The 21,109-nt window shown below is 40.6% G+C and overlaps 1 protein-coding gene across 1 annotated transcript; it reads right to left on the bottom strand.

Annotated features, from left to right (window-relative positions):
- Positions 1 to 3,155: 3,155 nt before the first annotated feature.
- SQLE (squalene epoxidase) lies at positions 3,156 to 20,564 on the bottom strand. Its single transcript, XM_066335955.1, has 11 exons — positions 19,889 to 20,564; positions 17,587 to 17,839; positions 17,117 to 17,297; positions 14,393 to 14,489; positions 11,069 to 11,182; positions 9,270 to 9,441; positions 8,379 to 8,474; positions 7,683 to 7,825; positions 6,479 to 6,575; positions 5,948 to 6,035; positions 3,156 to 5,240 (listed from the first exon to the last, which is right to left on the bottom strand). Exons 1-11 carry the CDS (start codon positions 20,177 to 20,179, stop codon positions 5,048 to 5,050), a joined length of 1,725 nt encoding a protein of 574 aa, XP_066192052.1. The 5' UTR covers positions 20,180 to 20,564; the 3' UTR covers positions 3,156 to 5,047.
- Positions 20,565 to 21,109: the final 545 nt, after the last annotated feature.

Here is a 21,109-nt window from a genome sequence, read left to right as displayed (position 1 = left end):
GGGTGGACTGTCCTGTGAATAAGGAATTAGTTCAATGGTCACATCCAGAGGGTAGTGGTCAATGGCTCAACGTACAGACAGAGATAGTGACAAGTGGTGTCTCTCAGGGGTCTGTGTTGGTACCAATACTGTTTAATATCTTTATTAATGACACTGGAATCAAGTGCACCCTCAATAAGTTTGCAGATGAGACCAAGCTGAGTGGTGCAGTTGACACACCTGAGGATCCCATCCAGAGGGACCTTGACAGACATGAGGACTGGAGCCATGGAAACCTCATGAGGTTCAGTGAGACCAAATTTAAGGATATGTATTGCATAAGAAAACTCCCAATATTTATAAAGGCTGGGGAACAAATGCCTCAAGAGCAGCCCTGCCAAGAAGGACTTGGGGGTGCTGGTAGATGGGAGTCTGGCCATGATCCACCAGAGTGCACTCACAGCCAGGTTGCCGGTTGTGTCCTGGGTTGCACCAAAAACAGCAGGGCCAGCAGGGCAAGGGAGGTGATTGTCCCCCTTTGCTCTTGTGAGAGTGTCCCTGGAGAACTACATCCAGCTCTGTGGTGCCCAGCACAGACACGTTAAAGCAGGGCCAGAGAAGGGCCTGGAAGATGATTGAAGGATGAAGTCAGTCTCCTATGGAAACAGCCTAAGAAAGGTGTTCAGCCTGGAAAAGAGAAGGCTCCAGGGAGACCTTATTGAGACCATCCAGTACTTGATGGTGTTCTATAAGAAGAATGGGGACAAGCTTTTCAGCAGAAGCTGTTGCAATAGGACAAGGGACAATGGTTTTAAGGGGTTGGTTTATAATAGCAATAAGAAGTTTTTACAATGAGGGTGTTGAAACACTGGAGCAGGTTTCCCACAGAGATAGAGGGTAGATACCCAACCCTGCAAACTTTCAGGATCGGGCTGCACAGGGCTCCAAGCAACCTCATCTAGCTGAAAATGTCCTTCCTCATTGCAGTGGCATTAGAGTAGATGAGATTTAAACATCTCTTCCAAAACAAATTATTCTATGATCAGGATTCATTTTCCTATTTATGTTACTTTGCTTATATTAACAGTGCATTTCAGTTACCATTTAAAATACTCTGTTGGCTTTTATTGTCAGTACCTTGAATAATTTTGTCTCACCAAACTGCGTCATGCCTCTGTTCACTCTGCACAGTACAGGAGCTTGTGCAACTCTCTGGAGCTTCACAGGGAACAATTTAAGAACTGCTAACACTATTTTCCATGTAGTACTGTCATGCTGAGCAAGCCAGAATTTCAGGATGAATAATTCATCATCTGCCCATTTTTATTCTGGATTGAACGGATTTCACTTTTGTTCAGAATATACAAGTTGGTTTCAGAGAGCAGTATGTACAAGGACTATGACCCAACAGTAAATTAATGCCCTACTGACACAAAACAACCCATGAGCATCAACAGTATTACAGCAAACACCAACACATAGGTTTTAGGGGATGTGAGCAGCCTTTGAAGTAGCAGATCACAGTTTACACACAGAAAGCCAGTACAGGCAGCATGATCCACACACCTTTCCCATCTAACCCTTCTGCAGTGCAGCAGCTGAATCCTGTGTCCTGTCTCAGGCCCCTCACTACAAGAAGGACACTCAGGTGCTGGAGCAGGCCTAGAAGAGGGCAATGGAGCTGGGGAAAGGTCTGGAGCACAAATCTTGCGAGGAGCTGCTGAGGGAGTAGGGGTAGTTTAGCCTGGGGAAAAGGAGGCTCAATAGGGACCTTATTACTCTCTACAACTGCCTGAAAGGAGGTCCATCTCCTCTCCCAAGCAATCAGTGGCAGGACAAGAGGAAATGGCTTCAGGATGAGCCAGGTGCAGTTCACGTTGTAGATCAGGAAGAGTTTCTTCACTGAAAGGGTGGTTTTACATTGGAATGGGCTGCTCAGTGAAGTGTGGACTCACCACTCCTGGAAGTATGCCAGCTGGTGGATGGGGTCCGCCGCTTGGGACTCAGAGAGCCACAGCCACCCCAAAGGATGTCTCGCTAGGAACAGCTCCTTGGGGGGTCAGGGAGCTCCTCAGCTGGCCAGAGGGGCTTCTCAGCATCGGGCAGAGCAGTGATTTTTCAGCTCAGTGATTTCAGCTCAGTGCTCTTAGCTCATGCCCTTGCGAGTTAGCCCCTCTTTTAGCCGGTCGTGGTGAGAGAGAGAGAGGTCTCGTATGGAATTTCCGCATGGAAGTGTTCAAGAAACAACAGGACATGGCATTTAGTGCTATGGTTTAGCTGATATGGTGGTGCTCAGTCAAAGCTTGGGCTTGATGATCTTGGTAGTCTTTTCCAGAGTTAATGATTCTATGGTACTGTCTCCTCTTTCCACTACAAGCAAGTTTTCATACTCCTGCACTATGTGAACATTTACAAACTCACCACTACGGAGCTACTTCTCTTCCTCCCTCTACTCTCTCCAGCAGCTGTGGCTGCACCAGTCCTGGAACAGAGGGATAACCACATCACACAACTCGTTATCTCCTTGTGCCCACAACACCTACCTAACAGCACATTACTGCCATTAAATGTTGCACTGTAAAAATCCTTTGAATTAACCTCTTCAGAGTTAGAAAATAGATAAACAACTCAAAAGTTGCATCAAATGTGTCTGCATTCTGCTCCTCTCAGATTCTGAATCATGTCTGTGCCAAAACCTTCCTCACATGTTGCTTTATTTATGGCATACAAGAGTAGAGAATGAAAATCAGGATTCTTACAGATCACCTGCTGCATGCTGCAGCTCAGCACTAGGTGCTGTTTGGATTCAAACAAACATTTCTGGCCATTTTACCTATGGACATTACTCGCTCACTGCCAGCTTTACTCCTATTAGTCTCAGCTGATCCAAGAACTGTGTTTTTCATGACTTCTCCACCACCCAACATCCCTCTGCATCCATGAGAAAAAAACTGCAGTCAGGGAGCACAGAACACAGCTTAAAATTCTGCCCTGCAACTCTTCTTTGGGGCAGAGCTGGTGGGCCACCACCAGCTGGAGTAGGCACCCAGCCAACACTGCTAAAGACCAGCTCATTAATTATCTCAGCCAGAAGCCCAACCCTCTGTTTCCCTGTGTCCCCATGATCCCACTGATATTTCAAAGCCCTTCCTCTTCTCCTGAGGACAAGGCACGTAGCCATTTCATGGTCATATTTTCAGGATGACACTTCTTACAAATACACACACAACATTTGTCTCTCCCCCAGCAATTTCCAGTAAGTGACTGCTACCCCGATCATCAAGACACTTAACCAGTCACTGAATTCAGGACAAGAAAGGAAAAAACTCCTTACATATGTATGTAAGTTTAAGCAGATAAATCAGAATTTAACAAAACTCTTTAACCAGAGACACACAACAAAAATAATCTACAGATATAACTTTTTATTTACGTAAGCTGAGGATGTGTATTTGGCTCAGGACTTTTTATCCATGATTTTAAAGAGACTGACTGCAAATAATATAAAAAAATAAAAAATGTAAAATTAATCAATACTTTCAAAATTGTCACAAATTTTGAAAACACTTGTATAAATTCTGCAAACTTTGTGTACCCTTAAAGGGGCATAATTTAGTTACCATATATAATGATATTTGAAAATATTAGTACTTTACCCTAAAGTTTCAACATAGACATACTCATGGTGAGTGTAATTTCAAGAGGGTATCAAAAATGATCATGGTTAGAAAAATATAGATACTTTTGCTTCTGGAAAAGAAAAGGTCATTTGAAATATCCATCAAATAAAATACTAAATAAAGTCTCTCCACAGATTTTTTCACAGTCCAAGATAAAATGTATGTTTATACACAGCTTATGCAATCTGTCATTTTCAAGGTAGAGTCACAGTTTCACCAGTACAGAAGAACAAAACCTCTTACTACTCTCCAGACTGCTGGCTGCACCCACGTGTGATTGTTTGGGCAAGCCAAAAGAGCAGAGCCATACAGTGATACCCGAAACTCATAAGAAAGGTAGAGAAAATTCAGATGCACAAGAGCAAAGGAAATCACACTGATAACAAGAACATTGAAAGGAATAGTGACCAATAGGAATAGACATGAACTCTTTATAGCATGCAGTAATTCCTATAGGAAAAAGAATCCCACCACACTCCAAGTATTAAAAGGACACTTTCATGGTGCTTTTCATTAATTTTCAGAAGTATTATTAAAGATTACTCTACCGTCTACTGGAAATAGTCTGGACTTAATTTGTTTCAGTGGATGCAGTTTGTTGCTGTGCTTCAGTTCATGGCAGTGCTAAACTTCAGTTGCACACACACCAAGCAAAACAACCCCAAACTTTCAAGGTTTTAAAAGGAAATGAGATAGGAAGAAATTTTCAAAAACATGTGCTTTCACCACCTGAGTGCATTGCAGTAGCCAAAGAAGCAAGATTTGGTTATTACTTGTTAAAATGAATTGTGGTGTAAAGAAGGAATTCAGAAGAGCAACATGGCACTTGCAACAGTAACTGAAATTCAAGCTATAGTGACACATCAAGATCTGACATTCTTTACAGTGTCCTTTTAAGTGTCAGCAGACCACTATCTTAGCCACAACTGAAACAGAACAGACGCAAATCCTAACGAAATAACCAAATCAAGAATGTTACAATATTTCACAGTAATAAAGTCTATGGAACTACTGAACAGAAAAAAGCATGAAGGATAATAGCAGCATATGGTTTACAGTTTTCACTTCTCAGTTTATTAATATTAGTGGTGCACTCAGCAATGCATAAAGCAAGGAAAGAAATTCTGTCAGAACTGGCAATAATCTACCACGTCAACACTTAATTATGGTCCTTGTAAACAGCTAACTCCTTTTTGAACTTAAATTGCAAAGAAAGAATATTTACATATAATATATATGTATATAACCACAAAACCAAAATTAAGTTAAAACCTTATCAAGGAATTGCATTTTCAGAACATAATACAATATTAAATAGTACATGTCCAAAGATTTTGAAGGCATTGTGATTTTCATGCTTTCTTCCTCCAGTCATTTTCCCCTGGATTTTAATAGACCAAATACTTCATTTCAGAGTAAATAAGTGGAAATATTATAGAGCAGCTCCGGTAAAGAATAGCTCCACTACTGAAAATTGCTCGAGGTGTGGTGATCCAGGACTCTGACTTAAAGCAAAAATAAACAGCATACAAGGCCACAGCAAAGAAGTGGCCAATCAGTACCATTGGTTTAGGAGATAACCTGCATTAAAAAAAAAAAAAAAACAGACAAAACTAGTAAATAAACAGAACCAGAAAGAACTGAAAAATTTTCATTTTACAAATACAGATCTCCATTCAAGATCACACCCCCCCCCTTCCGATTTAGGCAGATCTGATCCTGCCAACTTAACTGAAAAATACAAACTTGGTTTTCTTGGGCTACTCCACACTCTGCATTCTCTTCTACAGCAGAGCCAACATACATTGCTACTTTCTCTTCATTTCTAGTATTCTTTATCTACCTTATCTTCCCCCAGAGGACTATTTTAAACAGGCTTTTCAGTTTTAGCTCTCAGTCCAAAAGGAGAGAAATATAAAATCACACGTTCTCCTATGTTCAGAGTAGGAGGATTTACTGTGCATTCATAAGTTTCTGAGGGGTCATTCAAACACCTTCATAGCTGGAGATTTCCTTGTTCCTTAGAGCTTTTTGGGAGGCCTCACCCAACAGTACTCTCAGCTTGCCAAGTAGGAAACATCTCCACCAGCTGCTCTGCTGCTCTGGACCGTCTACCTTTTTCAAATTCCTGTGCCACCTACACTAGGGGCCACCAGCTTTTAGTGGCCTTTTATAACCTTAAAATCTAGGCTCATGTGGGCCATCCTCCCTGTGTTGAGCTGCCTGATGGGGAGCAAAGCAGATCTCTCAGGGGCTCACAATAACCACTGCCAGCACAGTGAACTTACACTGAGAGCAATCCAACAGGACCTGAGACACATTCTCCTCCAAGTCTGAAGTAATGGAAACAGGCCTTCTTTAGCTGATGCAAGGAATCTACAAAATTAATTCAAATGAATAAATCAAATGTAACCAACACATACTGAAACATCTATCTGCATACCCAATACTGACATTAAATCTAGGACTTTGGTAGCTGTTGTTCTGATCAATTCAGCTGCACTTTAAGCTGCTTTTATTTACACAAAGGATAGTCTTACAAAATATCTACATATTTTTGTATTAACTGACTACTGTTTTCTCTGTTTAGGAGGGTTTTTTTGGTTTATTATTTAGCCCTAACTCCAGACTTGCCTTCACACTGCCAAAACTGTCTAAAAAAAAATAGGCAGAGAACACAAGAAAACTTATTGAAATTCTTTGCTTGATATATTTTTAATATATATACACACATACACAGAAACACAGACATCCTCTTCCCAGTCGTATTTATCTACCAAGCTGTACTTAATCAGAGGTTATTTTTTAGATATAATTACCATCTGTGGCAGCAAAGAGTTCATAAAGTGCTTGGGCAAGAACATTCACTACAAAAGAATGAGATTTTTTTCTTGACCAGTAAAATGTTCTTTTTGCCTGAAAAAAAAAAAAAAAGGAAAAAAAGTCCTGTCAGTAAATACAATGGAACATTCACCAAAGAGGTGAGGTGGCAAGAGTCATGTTCATGGACACATAGCAGAGATTTTGTGATATGCTGGACTGATTCCAAGCTAAGCCATTAAGGAATTTCTGCAACTTGCTGAACCAGTTATCCAGGCTCCCCTTCCCTTAAATATAGGGGGAAAAAGGTAGTTCCAGAGCATGTTTCATCTCATCCTACAGTAGGTGTCTGGGATACAGCTGAAAATTGAAGGATAACACTCAGCTAGTTCCCTCAATTGACTGGTTAACAAATAGGAAAAGACTGGCAGTCTGAGGTGACTAGCTGAGATGGAAGAATGTGCATGTGGTCAGCTAAGTCCTAAACTGTCCTGACATTCAGGGTTCCTCTAAGTGCTTCTCAATTTTCAATTTCATTTTTTGAATCATCTACTTGTAGTTTACAATTATACTACCTGTAATTTAGCCAAGACAATATGCCTAATCCCATTAAAAGCAGTAAACAAATAAATCAAAAGATCTTATTATCTACTCATCAGAACGTTGGGACTAAGTATCACTGAAGAAATAAACCTTGAATGAACACTGATGGTGCAGATCCTGGGAAAGAAGGATCTCTTCTAACTTACTGCTCAGATTGATGCAGCAGGCAAGAGCCCAGTGGAGGCTGAGATGTCTCTTGAAAGACTGGGTACACAAACTCATTATTGTGCAAGTTCCACTCACACAAGTGTAATGATTCAAATCCACCACATTTAGGATCAATCTGGCTAAAAATACCCTAATAAAAATGGGACTATCAGGCTATCCTAGCAAAGCATCCTGACTAGACACAGCACACCAGTCTCCCTAAGTAAAACATAGCAGATCAGTGTGCAAAGTTTTAAAATGGCCCACACAGCACAACAGTGACAGAACACAGCTCCACTGCTGAATGCCTGGTATCTGATTATTCCAGACAAAGCTTTGAAAACTGCTACACCTCACCAATAACTTACTTGTCCCTGAGCTGCATAAAACTTAGAAGTGTGTCACTAAATTGCAGCAGAAGCTGTCTAAAGTAAGTCCAAAATAAAGAATCACCTTAAGAACATCAGAATCTTCATAAAGGTCTGGGATATCCTGAAGCAAACTTCTCCATATTTTAACATCATTTAAAATAACACTCATTCCTCCACCAGTTAGAGGGTGTCTTATATTATATGCATCTCCTAAAAGAAGAACACCTAAGTAGAAGAGAAAAAACAATAGGATAATGCACAATCATTATGGAATCTTAAAATTCAAATAATCTATAAAAAACATCAAACTTACTAAGAATTAATTCTCACCAGAAAATAATATGTATAACAACTAGAAATTAAAAAACAAAACCCAGGAAATATGTCTTTAAATTAAAACGCTTAAAACAGCTTTAAGATAATCAAGGTCAAACTATTTTTTCCCTATAGGTGTGAGTGTTCATGTGTCAAAGAACACACTTCAAGTTAATTTCTTCAATTTTTTAATCATTTTCTTAGACAGGCAACACTTGTGGCCTCCAGCAACTGAGTAAATTAAACTTACAGATAAAGCAGGCACTGATTTAACATCTAGTGTCAATGTACACATTCCAGTTAAATTTTGCCCAAGGTACACATTCTTAAAATATTATTTTTTAATAGGAGATTTATGAGACAGTAGTACTGAATAACAAATATACATTTAAGATAACAAAGTCCTATGATCCAGAAGATGCTCATAATGGCTTTTTTCTTCCTTTTATTTCGTAATACCCACCTTTCTTGTTTACAGCTGAAGGAGGCAAAAAGCTGGCTGGCATAGTCCTTAAACGATCATTCTGAACTGCTATTAAGAATGGTTCCTTCAAGTGATCTGCAACAACCAAATATTTTAGTTACAGTAGTTAGACAGAGACAAGTAATTTGAACACAAGCCATTTTAATCTCTTTTTAGAAGTTTCACCAAGTTATAGAATGATTGGAATGGGACCTTGAAGATCATGCAGGGCCAACCCCCCTGCCAAGGGCAGAGACACTTCCCCGAGACCAGACTGCTCAGAGCCCCATCCAACCTGGCCTTGAACATCTCCAGGGATGCAGCAGCCATGACTTCCCTGAGCAACCTCTTTTAGTGCCTCACCACCCTCACAGAAATAACGTGTTCCTAATATCTGATCTAAACCTACTCTCTAACTGAACCCATTCCCCCTTGTCCTGTCCCTGATGCCCTTGGCAATAGTCCTGCTCCATCTTTCTTGTAGATTCCCTTCGGGTACTGGAAGACCACAATCAGGTCTCCTCAAAACCTTCTCTTTTCCAGACTGAACAAAGCCAACTCTCTCAAACTCTCCTCACAGGACGGGCCCTCCATCTCTCTGGTGAACTTGGTGGCCTCCTCTGGAGTCACCCCAACAAGTCAATGTCCTTCCTGTGCTGGGGATCCCAGAGTTTTATATAATCCTTCTGAATTGCTGACCTCACAGATGTGAGCTGAACAAACTTGTGCCTGTTGTTGTGTGGTGTGGAACCAAAGAAGGGTCAATGGTTCCTGAAACAGTGACTGAACATATGGAAAAAGCCACAGAGTTCTCCGAATTCAAGGAAACGTGTCTCTTTCTTTTTGACATATTTAAATGTGACAGTTCTCTAGAAGTTTTTCCAGGCTTACCAGGTAGCTGTGGATGAATGGTCTCAATCATGTACTCTTTTAAATTTTTTGGCATTTCTCCTCGAATATCAACAAGGACCCGAGTTTCAGTTGAAGAAATCTTATAGATTAGCACTGGACTCGTTTTAGCTAAAACAAGCTCAGCATAATTAGCTTTAAACTGTGATGCATCCTTAAATAGGAAAGAAAAGGAAGAATGATTGAGACTGATTAATGAAAGGGTATTAAACATCAAACATACAAAATAATTTTCTAAAACACTTTTAAAGAAAATGCCCTATCATATTGTGTTATTATTCTCTTAAATGAAGAAGTGTTTTCAAAAATGAAGTTCTGAATTTCAGTGTAGCGACAATTCTTTTGCCAATACATTTTAGTATTTACTAGAATCACTAACTTATCCATTTCATTTGAATACCTCACCAATATCTAATATATGCCATTGAAAACCTGTAACATAATCAATATTGTACTTTCGAGTAAGATAATTTTATTTCCTTTTAATAAAGAAAGTGGTGAGAGGGAAAGAAATCCACTAGTCTAAATATAATTACTTGGAGACCAACTGAAAAAATATCATAGGCCCTTACATAATGAGGTCTTAAAGGAGATTCCAAAAGTAGATGAACTTGGGCAGTGCTAACTGAATTAAAGACTCAAAAAGTACTGAAGTTCCTACTAGTCAGTGTTCCCAGTCTGGTGAAAATTCTGTTAGCCTCAGTTCATTCTCCCTTAATTGTTTTTGCTGTTAATGTATCACTTAATGCAGCAGACACAGGGTGAAAGATTCAGACAGAATTTCTACCAGAATCCTCCAACCACCCAGCTACCAATCCAGATTCCCAGTCCAAAACCAGGACACCACCTTGTCTCTTGAAGTTTATAGGTCCTGAAGGCAATATGTACCTGGTTACAAGGTACCCAACCTTCAGGCAGGAGCACAGTTTGGGTGCCCTTCTGGAGTAGAAAACCTAGGTGTTTTGACTCACAGCTTCTAGGATGATCTAAAACTCAAGACTTTTACTCCCTGAGCAAATATTGTAACCATTAAAAAAAAAAAAAAAAAAAAAAAAAAAAGAAGGAGTGTCACCAACTTAGGTACCAGTACCTTAACACAAACCTACCTTCAATACACCTATGTCCAGGGAAACAATTTTACCATTAGGCTGCAGGTTTACAATGGTGCCTACTTCTGATCCAGAGCTTAGTGCTAAAAAAGACATAGCACTAATATAAAGTAGTGCTATGTGTGCAGTAAGATGCTGAAAAGTTGTTTCTTAAAAAAATAAAAAACGTATGAACTGGTTTAGCGAGCTCAGAGCTCAGTTTAACATATTATGTTGAATCACAGCCCATTTTCTTAAACACTCCCTTGTTCAACTGCATGCTTAAGGTTAACCCTGTACTCTTAAAATCAGAAATCTAATTTTTAACAACAATATCCACTTTAAAAAAACAAAGCCCAAGCAGGCTCAGAGATACATAACTGTTTTAAGAGTTGAAAATCTGATCTGTAACTGTACCTAATATATTAAGTCTGACACAGTAAGAAGTTTGACTATCCTAGAGCTGGGACTGAACATGCATCAACACTTTATGAGTTAAAAACATGGAACAAAATTTCCAAGCACTTCAAAGGGACACAGAAACTGACAGAACATCAGAATAAATACTTAAAAGCACAGTTCTAATTGATTTTGTTGGAAAAGGAAATGAACACAACACACTCAGTGAAATTCAGACCCACATTTACAAAGCAGTAGCATAGTGGTTTATATAGTATTATACATAAAAGTTACCTTCAAAATGCAACCAACAAAATGGGATGAAACAGTAACTTTGTTGGGTATCAAGCTTTTCCTGAATTTGGAGAAAAGTCCATCAGCTACAACGGTAAGTGGAGCATGAAGTTCCTGCAGCATAAATTAAAGACATGACACTGTTAATTTTGCTTCAGAACAATGAGAAGCAATTCCCAAGATCTCTTTTGCAATTGTAAATTAGATGCTTTAAAAAACAATAAACATCTAAGAAGATCACAGGCCATATTAACAACATATGTATTAAAAAATACTGTGAGGTTTGCCTTCCTTGTATTCATACTCATCTATTTGTTACACAAGCTGACACAACAATGTACCCCAGCTTTTTTAGAAGAAAAAGCTTTTCTTCTAAAGAAAAGCTGTGTTTTCAGAAAACACAGCTATGGGAGCAGTGTATAAACTTGCATTAAAAAAAAAAATTCAATAAAGAGGTGTATTTTCTCCCTTCAGGCTGTAATGCTCTTCAGGAAAAAAAAAAAAAAAAAAAAAAAAAAAAAACAACCCCAAACCAAAAAAAAAAAAAAAAAACCTAACCAAAGAAGAATTTCATTAAAAAACTATGCATAAGCAATTAAAAAAAAAAAAAAAACCAAACCAACAAATCAAAGTATAACAAACTGACAAGCTGTAAGCTCACAGGGTCTTCTTTAAAAGACCAAGCAGGGAACTCTTGAGTAGTTCCAAGTCTACTTAGGAATTTTAACAAATAGTATAGATATATGGACAAAATACAAATCTGAGTAAACTGATCAGGTTCAGCCTGAAGGTCTGTGCAAATTCTTAATGCTTAACACATGCATTTTTCTTGAACACAAGCAAATAATTCCACTTACTAAAATGTATTTTTATGGTCATATAACATTATTATACTAGCAAGCATTTAAAGGTTGGTGTTTCCTTCTACCTACAGCTTTCTCAGTGTCAATATGTTAAGTGATTGCACTTCAAATGACAATAGATTTACAAGCATTAGTCCTTCTCTTTCAGTGATTTCATATGCTTGGCATAAGCAGTAAAAAGTATTTCTCCTTTTAAGCTTTCAGTTTATACATAAAGGCAAAAAAAGCACACTGTGTTTCATTAGTACTCCAAGGAAGTCTTTTACTATTGTATGGGTGAGTCACTTTGTGAGTTCCTCTATGAGCAGTCGCCACCAATACTGGAGTGATTTCATAAAATCATAGAATATTCTGAGCTGAGGGGGACTCCCAAGGATCATTTTGACTACACTTGCCCACACAAACCTTAACACCTGTTGCTGTGTGAAGGGAAGTTGGACAAAATCAGATAATAAATAAAACATGTTTTATGGTGTCTGTGCTCATAGAAGTGAGCTCCTGAGTAGAGTTAACAAAACCTCTTTCCTACCGATTCCTAGCTTGGATGATTGTAAGCTCTAATTATTCCTGCAATTAGACCAAAGTCACCTGTCCATATCAGTTTCCTGCTGTCTAATGAGTGGAACAGTCATGCTACAATTTTTCCACAGTCAACACAATAAACCTTGAGTCTATTCAGTTGCCTCGTTCTGAAAAAATTTATAACTTGATGTTTAGCATACTGGCTAACTTGAACCTCACTTAAGACAAGAAAGATCCCACAGGTAATGTGGTAGAGAATGTAGGATGGAAAGAACAAGAAAACACAAACACACAACACAGATTATCTTCCTTTCTTTATAAAAGCAGGCTATGGAACGTAAACATGCTTGAGTTTGGGGGGTTTATTCAGCTAAGAGCTTCCTAGCTATAAAAACTCACAGGTAGGAAAACATAGTAAATAGAAACGTTTAATGGAAATTTCTTATATACTAGATTTCTAAAATCAAAGGAGATCTAAGCCAGAAAATAAAATAGCTTTTTCCAGCCACAGAACTTCAGCATTCACAGCAAAACATGAATTTGTTTATCCCCAGTATACAGACAGGAAACTTGAGGCCTTTAGAACAACATCCAGACTTCCAGGAAAGATGCAGCCTAGAATACTGCTCACCTCACCCTACTGCTGGTCAAATAAATCACATTTAAAATTATGACAGCAACATCCCTAAGTGTGTGAAGCTTAAAAACAGAACCCAAAACAAAATATGCACATTCCCCTTCTACCCCTCAAACAAACAAACAAACAAACAAACAAACAAACAAACAAACAGAAAAACACCCTTCCATGTTGACGGATGATAAAGTCAATTGAATTTGGGAAATAAACTGCAACAAACACCCTTCCCCCAGCAAAAAATCCTCCTCCTCTCCAAACTCCCTGTCTTTCCCATATGCATGATTCACTGGTTTAATCTCCTAGGAATGGATTTCCCAATACAGTTTCATTCATATTACATGACAGGTAAGACAGACCAAGGAACATGACTTGGAACTCACTCCTCCTCCAGCTACCTCAAGAGGGGTCAAGGATGTTGTTACTTCTCTGCTCTCTTGCAGCACTTAGCCATCAAGTGGGTTGAAATGGCACTTGCCTGAGGACAGTCTAAAACCAGCTTGCTCCCCTACAGCATTGGCAAATACGTTTAAAAGGCTCTCTCCTATATGGTTCTATGCCACCAGTCCCATTTCTAAGTGACTTAGAGATGGAAAGATGTTGTTAATAATCCTCAGAGCAGGATCTTCCAGCTACTCAGGAACTTTCTCCATCTAGTATGGAGGGGAGCAGGGCATAGGCAGGAGATTCCCATCTTTCCCATCAGAGTACATGTACATAACTTAAGGCAACAAAGGAACTTCAAAGTCCACAAAGAAGATTACAGATTTGGTTTTCCTGGAGAACAGGCAGCATATCCAGAACTTCAGTACAGTGGTTCTACCCAGACTGGTCTTTCCTAAACTTTTTAAGTTCACACAGTTTCATAGCATTTAGCCAGCAGTTTAGCATTATAATATGCCAAAATCATTTTTCTGTCATCCAAGAAATGACAAGACAGCTTTGGAAATGCTGACCACTACACACAGCCAAAGCATAAATGTTATTTAATACATTGTTTTTTTCAGCAGGAACTCTTGATAGATTTTAAACTCCAGACATATGAATAGTGAAACAAATAATGAACTGAATTCTCCAGGGAAACTGAGAGCAGAAGCTTCATAAGAAGTTATAACAAAGAATTCCCATATTCCCACAATGTATGCACTAGAAAATAATCTCCCTTTATTAAATCTTTTGCTTTCTTGATAATTACATTATTTCTGTACCAGTGCTCTGAAATACAAGCTTTTATAAAATGATATTTATAAAGCAACCCTCAATTTTCTCAACAGTTTAACAAAGATTGAAACAGAAAACTCTTACCTTAGTGTCTCCAGTTTCTTTGTCCTTGTACTGAACACCCACAATGCAGTCATCTTCTTCAAGTAACTGTAACACAGTCCCTTCAATGAATTTTGCACTGAAATGAAAAAGGGATTAAAACAGAAGACGATTAACGATGACAGCATTTCAAAGCACTAGACACAGAAAGAAAACCAAACTTTCAACAGTTATCTCTGCCAATGTGGTTTAAATTTTAGAAAACAGGGTTCTTGAACACTTTCTGAAGCCACATTAAATGTCAGAAAGTGTTGGTCATAAATTTCACTTTGACACTACATTTGGTTTGATACTAGAATATTCTAAACACTGTACTGTTTATCATAAACACCCTGCCACTTAGTAAAGTCCCCATATGTGCCCCATGGCCCTGTGAGAGATGTTGAGAGGAGTTTCACACCGATTAATGGTCAGAAATTAGGGAGATGACTGAGTCATCCCTGCTAAAAGCTAGGACTCGCTGACAGTGCAGGTGAGACCTAACTCCAAGGAGAATTAAACAGCAGGATCAGGAGCACTTAAACCCTTAACATGAACAACAGATAAAAGTCAGGCACATGAATCTCAGAGCAGTCCAAACTAACCTCACTTGTTTGGGACACAGATATCTAGTCTGTCACCTCAGGAATTCACGGTAGAGTTTTGGTTTATTTCTATTTCTACTTTTAAAGTTCCACTAACATTTATGTTTTAGTGGAGCATCTCTTGCTTCTATCTGCCAACCAGAGCTCTTTTGAGTTCAGAAATGAAATCTCTGTGAACTTACATTCTTTGTTGGGTCTGAAATGTTAGACCTGATCACAGCACTTCAGACTTAGCAGCTTGAAATGGGACACTCGCCTCAAATATTCCATATCTAGATGGAATGCCACAACTTTAACAACTGAGCTGAAGGTGCATGTGAGAATACAATGGGTTGCTATTTTAGGCTTTTAGAAGGAATATAAGCAGTTCAATTAATGTTTTTTTCCTGGCATCCAGCACAGACATTTCAGAGCAGATTGTGACTGCCTTCATTTGCCAGGCCACAGGCATGTTGGCTGTGTCAAAATATGAATGGTTATGAGTGAGCACACAACAGAAACCTCAACAGCAAGGGACTGCAGCAGCATGCCAGGGAATCAAGAGTCCTACAGATCACATCAGCTCAAGGTTTCTTTTATAGCTGTCACTTCAGTTACCTAAGTTCTCACTTTTTCTTCTTATTCTCATCCACTATAAGTGAGTTTATAATCATATATAATTAGTCTAGTGTTATAAACTAATGATGCCCTACCTCTTTCTGCTGCAAAAAGAACTTCACTTATCTGAAATACATTAATATTGCCTAGCACTGATAAAAAGGATATACTAATCAGTAAAAATTATCCCCTTTATCTTCAAAAGCTTTGTAATAAAACCCAAAATCTCCTAGCACTATTAAGAGTTCTTGATCTTTCACTGCACATAAACATGCAGTTTTCTATGCCACAAATTAAATGGCAAGCAAGCATACAGAAAATAAATACTCAAGAGTGTGTGGAAAATGAGAAAGAACTTAAGTCACTAACATGATTTTTGCAAGTTTTTGCTTCAAAGCCTGTGTACAGCTACTGGAGTTTCTCCCACAAGTTGAGCACTCAGATGTCCAAATTACATTGCACTTGGAGCCTCAACAAGGCTTTAGCTTTCAGAGCTAGTGAACACAGCCACCATTAATTTTAACTGTACTACAGAGCTGCTATCTTTAGTGCCACTTTTAATTGCTTTTTAATCCATATGATATAACAAATATGAAAGCAGAAAGCAATTTTCCAGGTCAGAATAAAGATGTTAGGAGAAAATATGATAATGCCATATGTTGTCCCTTTACAAGAGACATATGGCATTATGATATTCTTATGGAAAAATTATTTGGGGGGGGGGGAGACAACACAAAATAATACCAGATAGAAAGCAGCACCCAGAACCTATTCTATTTCAATACAAGTTCACTTCTCATCTCCTTTATGGAAGGAAGAAAACAGTTAAGAGAAAACACATTTTTTTCATTATGAAAAGAAGCTGTCTTCAAGATTTTGAAACATACAAATTATTAACTGGAAAGAGCTACTTCCATCTAGTGCTACTTTCTAGTTACTTTGGCTCACTTCTTGTCAAAAAAGAAAGCAAAACAACACACAAATGCAAACGTTTGATTTCTACCATCACTGATAACAAGAGGGGAAAAGCTACATGCTACTGCCCAGTGCAGGAGGGCTGGACTACATGGTCATCCCTCCTAACCCAAACTATTCTGTGATCTAAGAAACTGTGCCACATTTGCCACCCGTGCCTTGTCCAAAGAAGTTCTGTGCATTGCTCACCAGTAAGAAGTCACTGCTTCTGGTGAAATGCCAAACCCAAGAATCAGCAGGAGAGAATCAACCCATCACCTGTGAACTGTTTGCTCACACAGGTGAGCAAATACCTTGCCTAATATTTAAAGCCATACCTCCTTAAAAATTAAGTTGTCTCCAAGGGTGATATATATATGATATATATGATGTAAATATAACTTAGGAACTTCTCTACAGAGAGCAGAATGAGTAACTACGGCTGTTACTTTCTCTCACTCTTGCTCATCACAGCCTTCCGTGTTAGGAAATGCTTAAGGAATCTCATGGTAATGATGGGAAAGACGCTTCTGAATCCCTGGATCCCAACTGTGCTGTTCACATGACTCACTTAGGCTCTGCCATAGCTGCCCTTCGGAGACCCATGATAAACTGGCCATGATGAAAAGATCTTCCACTGGCCACGCGTCCATCTTCAGATGTCGGATAAGGAATCTCAACCTCCATCTTGCTCTCTATGTCATGAATTATGTAACCATTTACTATTTGTGAATCAATACCTTCTACTGTATCTGCAAGATATAAGCCGACAGAAGGGTTAACACAAGTCTTTAAAAAGCCTAATTCTTTAATAAAGGCATTTCTTAACATGGGGTCCAATTTTCTTCAGCAAAATACACACGTTGAAAGAAGAATGTTTTCAAAATAGCAAACTGGAAATACACAAGTGATTTTAATTCAAATGTTAAATGCAGATAAGGTTTTTCTTAATTTCTCCTATAGGCATACTTTTCCTAAATACAGTGTTGAGTGAAATAACACTTGTGTTACAGATCTATTTACATTTTGAAATGTACCCACCTTCAAGACCCAAGTCTCGAAGAGCATTAAATCCTCCAGGTTGCAGCAATTCTCCAACTATCCTGTCAGGTTCTTTCAGATCCCTCTCTATCACAGTCACCTTCCTTCCATCTCTTGAAAGCACTGTGGCCAAGGAAGAACCAAGGACACCTGATCCCACAATGATAATTTCTGGATCACATTGGGGTGACAATGCTGTATTTGGCGCGGTCTCTGTCAGATAGACATCTGAGAAGTTCACTTGTCTTTTACCCTTTAGAAAACAAAGCCAACAAAGTTACACGTGCCAATGGATCTGTACCATAACCTTGTCAAGAGGGCTGACTTTGGACTAGCTCTACTCTGAGCCAGGGTACTAAGGGTGCATTGGTAGTTGGGAGGCATCTTGCAGTTTAGTTTTGTCCAAAAGTGAATCTGTCATACTCTGCAAGACAACAAAAGTACAACAAGCAGAGAAAATAAAAACTAACACCGCTGCAAACAAAATCAAGATCCTGGCTTAAGCCTGCCTGCGGATCAAAGACAAACCACAAACAAAACTGTCAGAGAGATTGAAAGCTGCTACAGAAGGCAGTAAGAAAAGGCTGTCCCATATTCTTGTCCTATGAAGATTGATACCTTCATGCCACTGAATCACACCAGCATGGAGGCCTTAGCAATGAAAAACGTATTAGATTTACTAGAAAATGTATTTCTCTGGAAAACATACTCCTTTTTAATGATACTCTAAGTGAACCTACTTAACTAACAAAATAGCAACTTGCAGTAATGTTCAGAATGGAAGTGTCAGCAGAACCAGCTACCTGGGAAATGCTTTTAAGAAGCGGTCCTGAAATGGAAACTCATCCAACATCTAAAAATATAAGCAAAGTCAACATTCATCTATATTTAAAGCTGTTAAAAATTGACAAATATTGGACTGGACATCAGTTAATACAGAAACTGGTACCTTAACCAGCTCTGTTATAGAGCCTTCCCAGGAGCACCTAACCACATACACTTCCAAGTGAAAAATAATTTTAAGGGCAGCTCCAGTGCAAAGCTGCAAATCTTTTCCCCAGCTCGTAGATGACAGATTCAATTCAGTCTTCCACAAATGCCTCAGCACTGCAGTGCTGACACTGGCAAAAATACAACTGAAACACACTAACACCAGAATTTCTAGTGGCCTAGTGTCATACCTATGATACAGCAAGAGAGTGCAAAACTAACTGAGTTCAGTTAACACAAGAAATTGGTAAAGGCAGGCTTTAAGAGAAAAACAGAATAAAAATCAAAAACCTTTGCTTCACAGCCAAAAGCAGTTTCATGTTCTTCTGTGTGAGGGGTCAGGGCTCATGTGAAAATGCCCAGAAGTACACAGGAAAGTAGCCAAATAGTGCTGACCACAGATATACTGGATATCTATGTCCACTTCATAGTCTTTGATGGCAGGACTCCAGCTAAGCTCCAGACACCACCTACAGCTCTCCACTTGTCCCACAGCAAGGCTCATGCAGGGCTCAAGGGAACAGACTGACTGAGCAGGTCTTGTACCTATTGTACAAGCAATAGGTCAGCAATCATTTCCCAGCAATTCTATCTGCAGTTGTATAAATAAATGTGGTTTACCCATAAATATTAGCAAGCTCAAAGAGTTACAGAATGGCAGAGGTTAAAAGGCTTTCTGGAAATCATGGGGTCCAAAGCCCCTGTTCAACCAGGGTCAGAGCAGACTGGCCTGGGCCCTGCTTTGGATACCTCCAAGGATGGAGATTCTTCCACCTTTCTGGGAAACGTTGCAGTGCTCAGTCATCCTGACAGCAAACAGAGCTTCCTGGTACTCAAACACCCTCTGTTTCAGTCTCATCACCTCTCATCCTGTCACCAGGCATTGATGGAAAATGCCTTGGTGCAGCCTTCTTTTCACCCTCCCTTCAGGTACACATACGGCCTTCTCTTCTCCTGGCTGGACAGTCACTCAGCCTTTCCTCATAGGAGAGATCCTCTAGTGCTTCATCTCTACAACAGACTGGCAACTGAAGATATTTTTATGCTACTATAATAATCCTTTACTCCAAATCTTTCTTAAAACATTTTTTTTTTGATGCTAGAAAACTTCTGGTCTATCACTTAAGTAAATTTCACCCTTTCCTCTGCCAACCAAAACTAACACAAAATATGATAAATCAAACATCCAGCATCTAAAGACAAACTCTGTCCATCCCTTTCTTAGCTCTTTTCCTTCACCAGGGCAGAGGGTGGCCAGAGGGAAAAGCAGCAGGACCTTGCACCCCATGTGCCACGTCTGAATCCAACTTACCTTTCTGGATTTGGGTTGTTCAACTTGCTGAGATCCCGGGGTGGGTTTGGCCCAGAAGAAGCCAACCAGCGGCAAAGCGGAGAGCACATCAGAGAGCACCCCCAGGTGTGACTTCTGCTTCTGCTGCTGCTGCCGGGGCCCCCTGAAGTGGTACCTGTAGGACAGCACCAAGCCGAGCGAGAAAAACACCAGCACGGAGAGCAGCACCTCCTTATTAGCGTAACTCATGAGGTCTCCACACTTTTTATACACGTAAATGAAGGAGGCAATACCCAGAAAGGTCCACATCATGAGCGTCAATGATCTCGGTTGCTGCTCCAAAGCTTCACCGCAGATGGATGCTGCCGAAAATAGGTTTCGTGGAAGAGATGAAAAAAAAAAAAAAAAAGTATCTACAGAAAAGAGACGATTTCCTCTCCAGTGGAAGGTGGGGAGATTTCAACGGAAAAACAAGGAGCCCTAGAAGAGGAACAAGCCCCGCCTCGCCAGGCTGCCACAGGAGCCTGGACAGAGGTTCCAACACAGGAAAAAAAAAAAAAGAATATATAAAACGTCTTCTCAAGAATCCCCTCCCGGACCCGTGATGCCGGAGGAACTGGAGATCGTCCCACCGCCCCCCGGGTCACCCCTCCGCCGTGTCCAGCCCCACTCGGTGCCGGGACTGTCCCTCGCTGGCGGCGGCGATGCGGCCGGAGCGCTCACGCCCGGGGATGAGGCAGCGGCGCCGCGCGGGGCGGGGGGAGGACGGTGCACGCCCAGGGGGGCGCGGCTGATGCTCTGCTCTACCTGCCCTCACCAGGGCACCCCGCAGCCCCCTGACGGAGAGAAGATACGGTGCCGCCGCCTCCCTCCTTGACCCGGTCCCGGCGCCCGGCGGCGCCTCGCGGCAGGAGTGGGGGGTGTGGCAGGGAATGAGGGGCAATAGGCGCGAATGGCGAGGGCGGCCCGAGGGAGGGGCGGCCGCAGCCATGCTAATGAGTAACGGCCGCCACCGCCCCGCGGGCACCGCGCGCCCGTGCCTCAGCGGCGCCGGCCAATCGGCGGCGCTATGCCGAGATGGCGCTATGGCCGCCGACCAATCGGAGCGCCGGGGGGGCGGGGCTTGGGCCGGCCGGGCGATGTGACGCTCAGGGCGGGGCGGGGTTGCCGGGGTGACGGGCGAGGGGCGGGGCCGCTGAGGGGCGCTGGTAGGCCGAGGGCAGCGGGCGGGAGCTCAGCCCG

Source organism: Sylvia atricapilla, chromosome 1 (assembly GCF_009819655.1).
Source record: "Sylvia atricapilla isolate bSylAtr1 chromosome 1, bSylAtr1.pri, whole genome shotgun sequence".
Taxonomy (NCBI): domain Eukaryota; kingdom Metazoa; phylum Chordata; class Aves; order Passeriformes; family Sylviidae; genus Sylvia; species Sylvia atricapilla.
The sequence above is the reverse complement of the archived record's forward strand: the minus strand, read 5'-3'. Positions and strand labels throughout refer to the sequence as shown.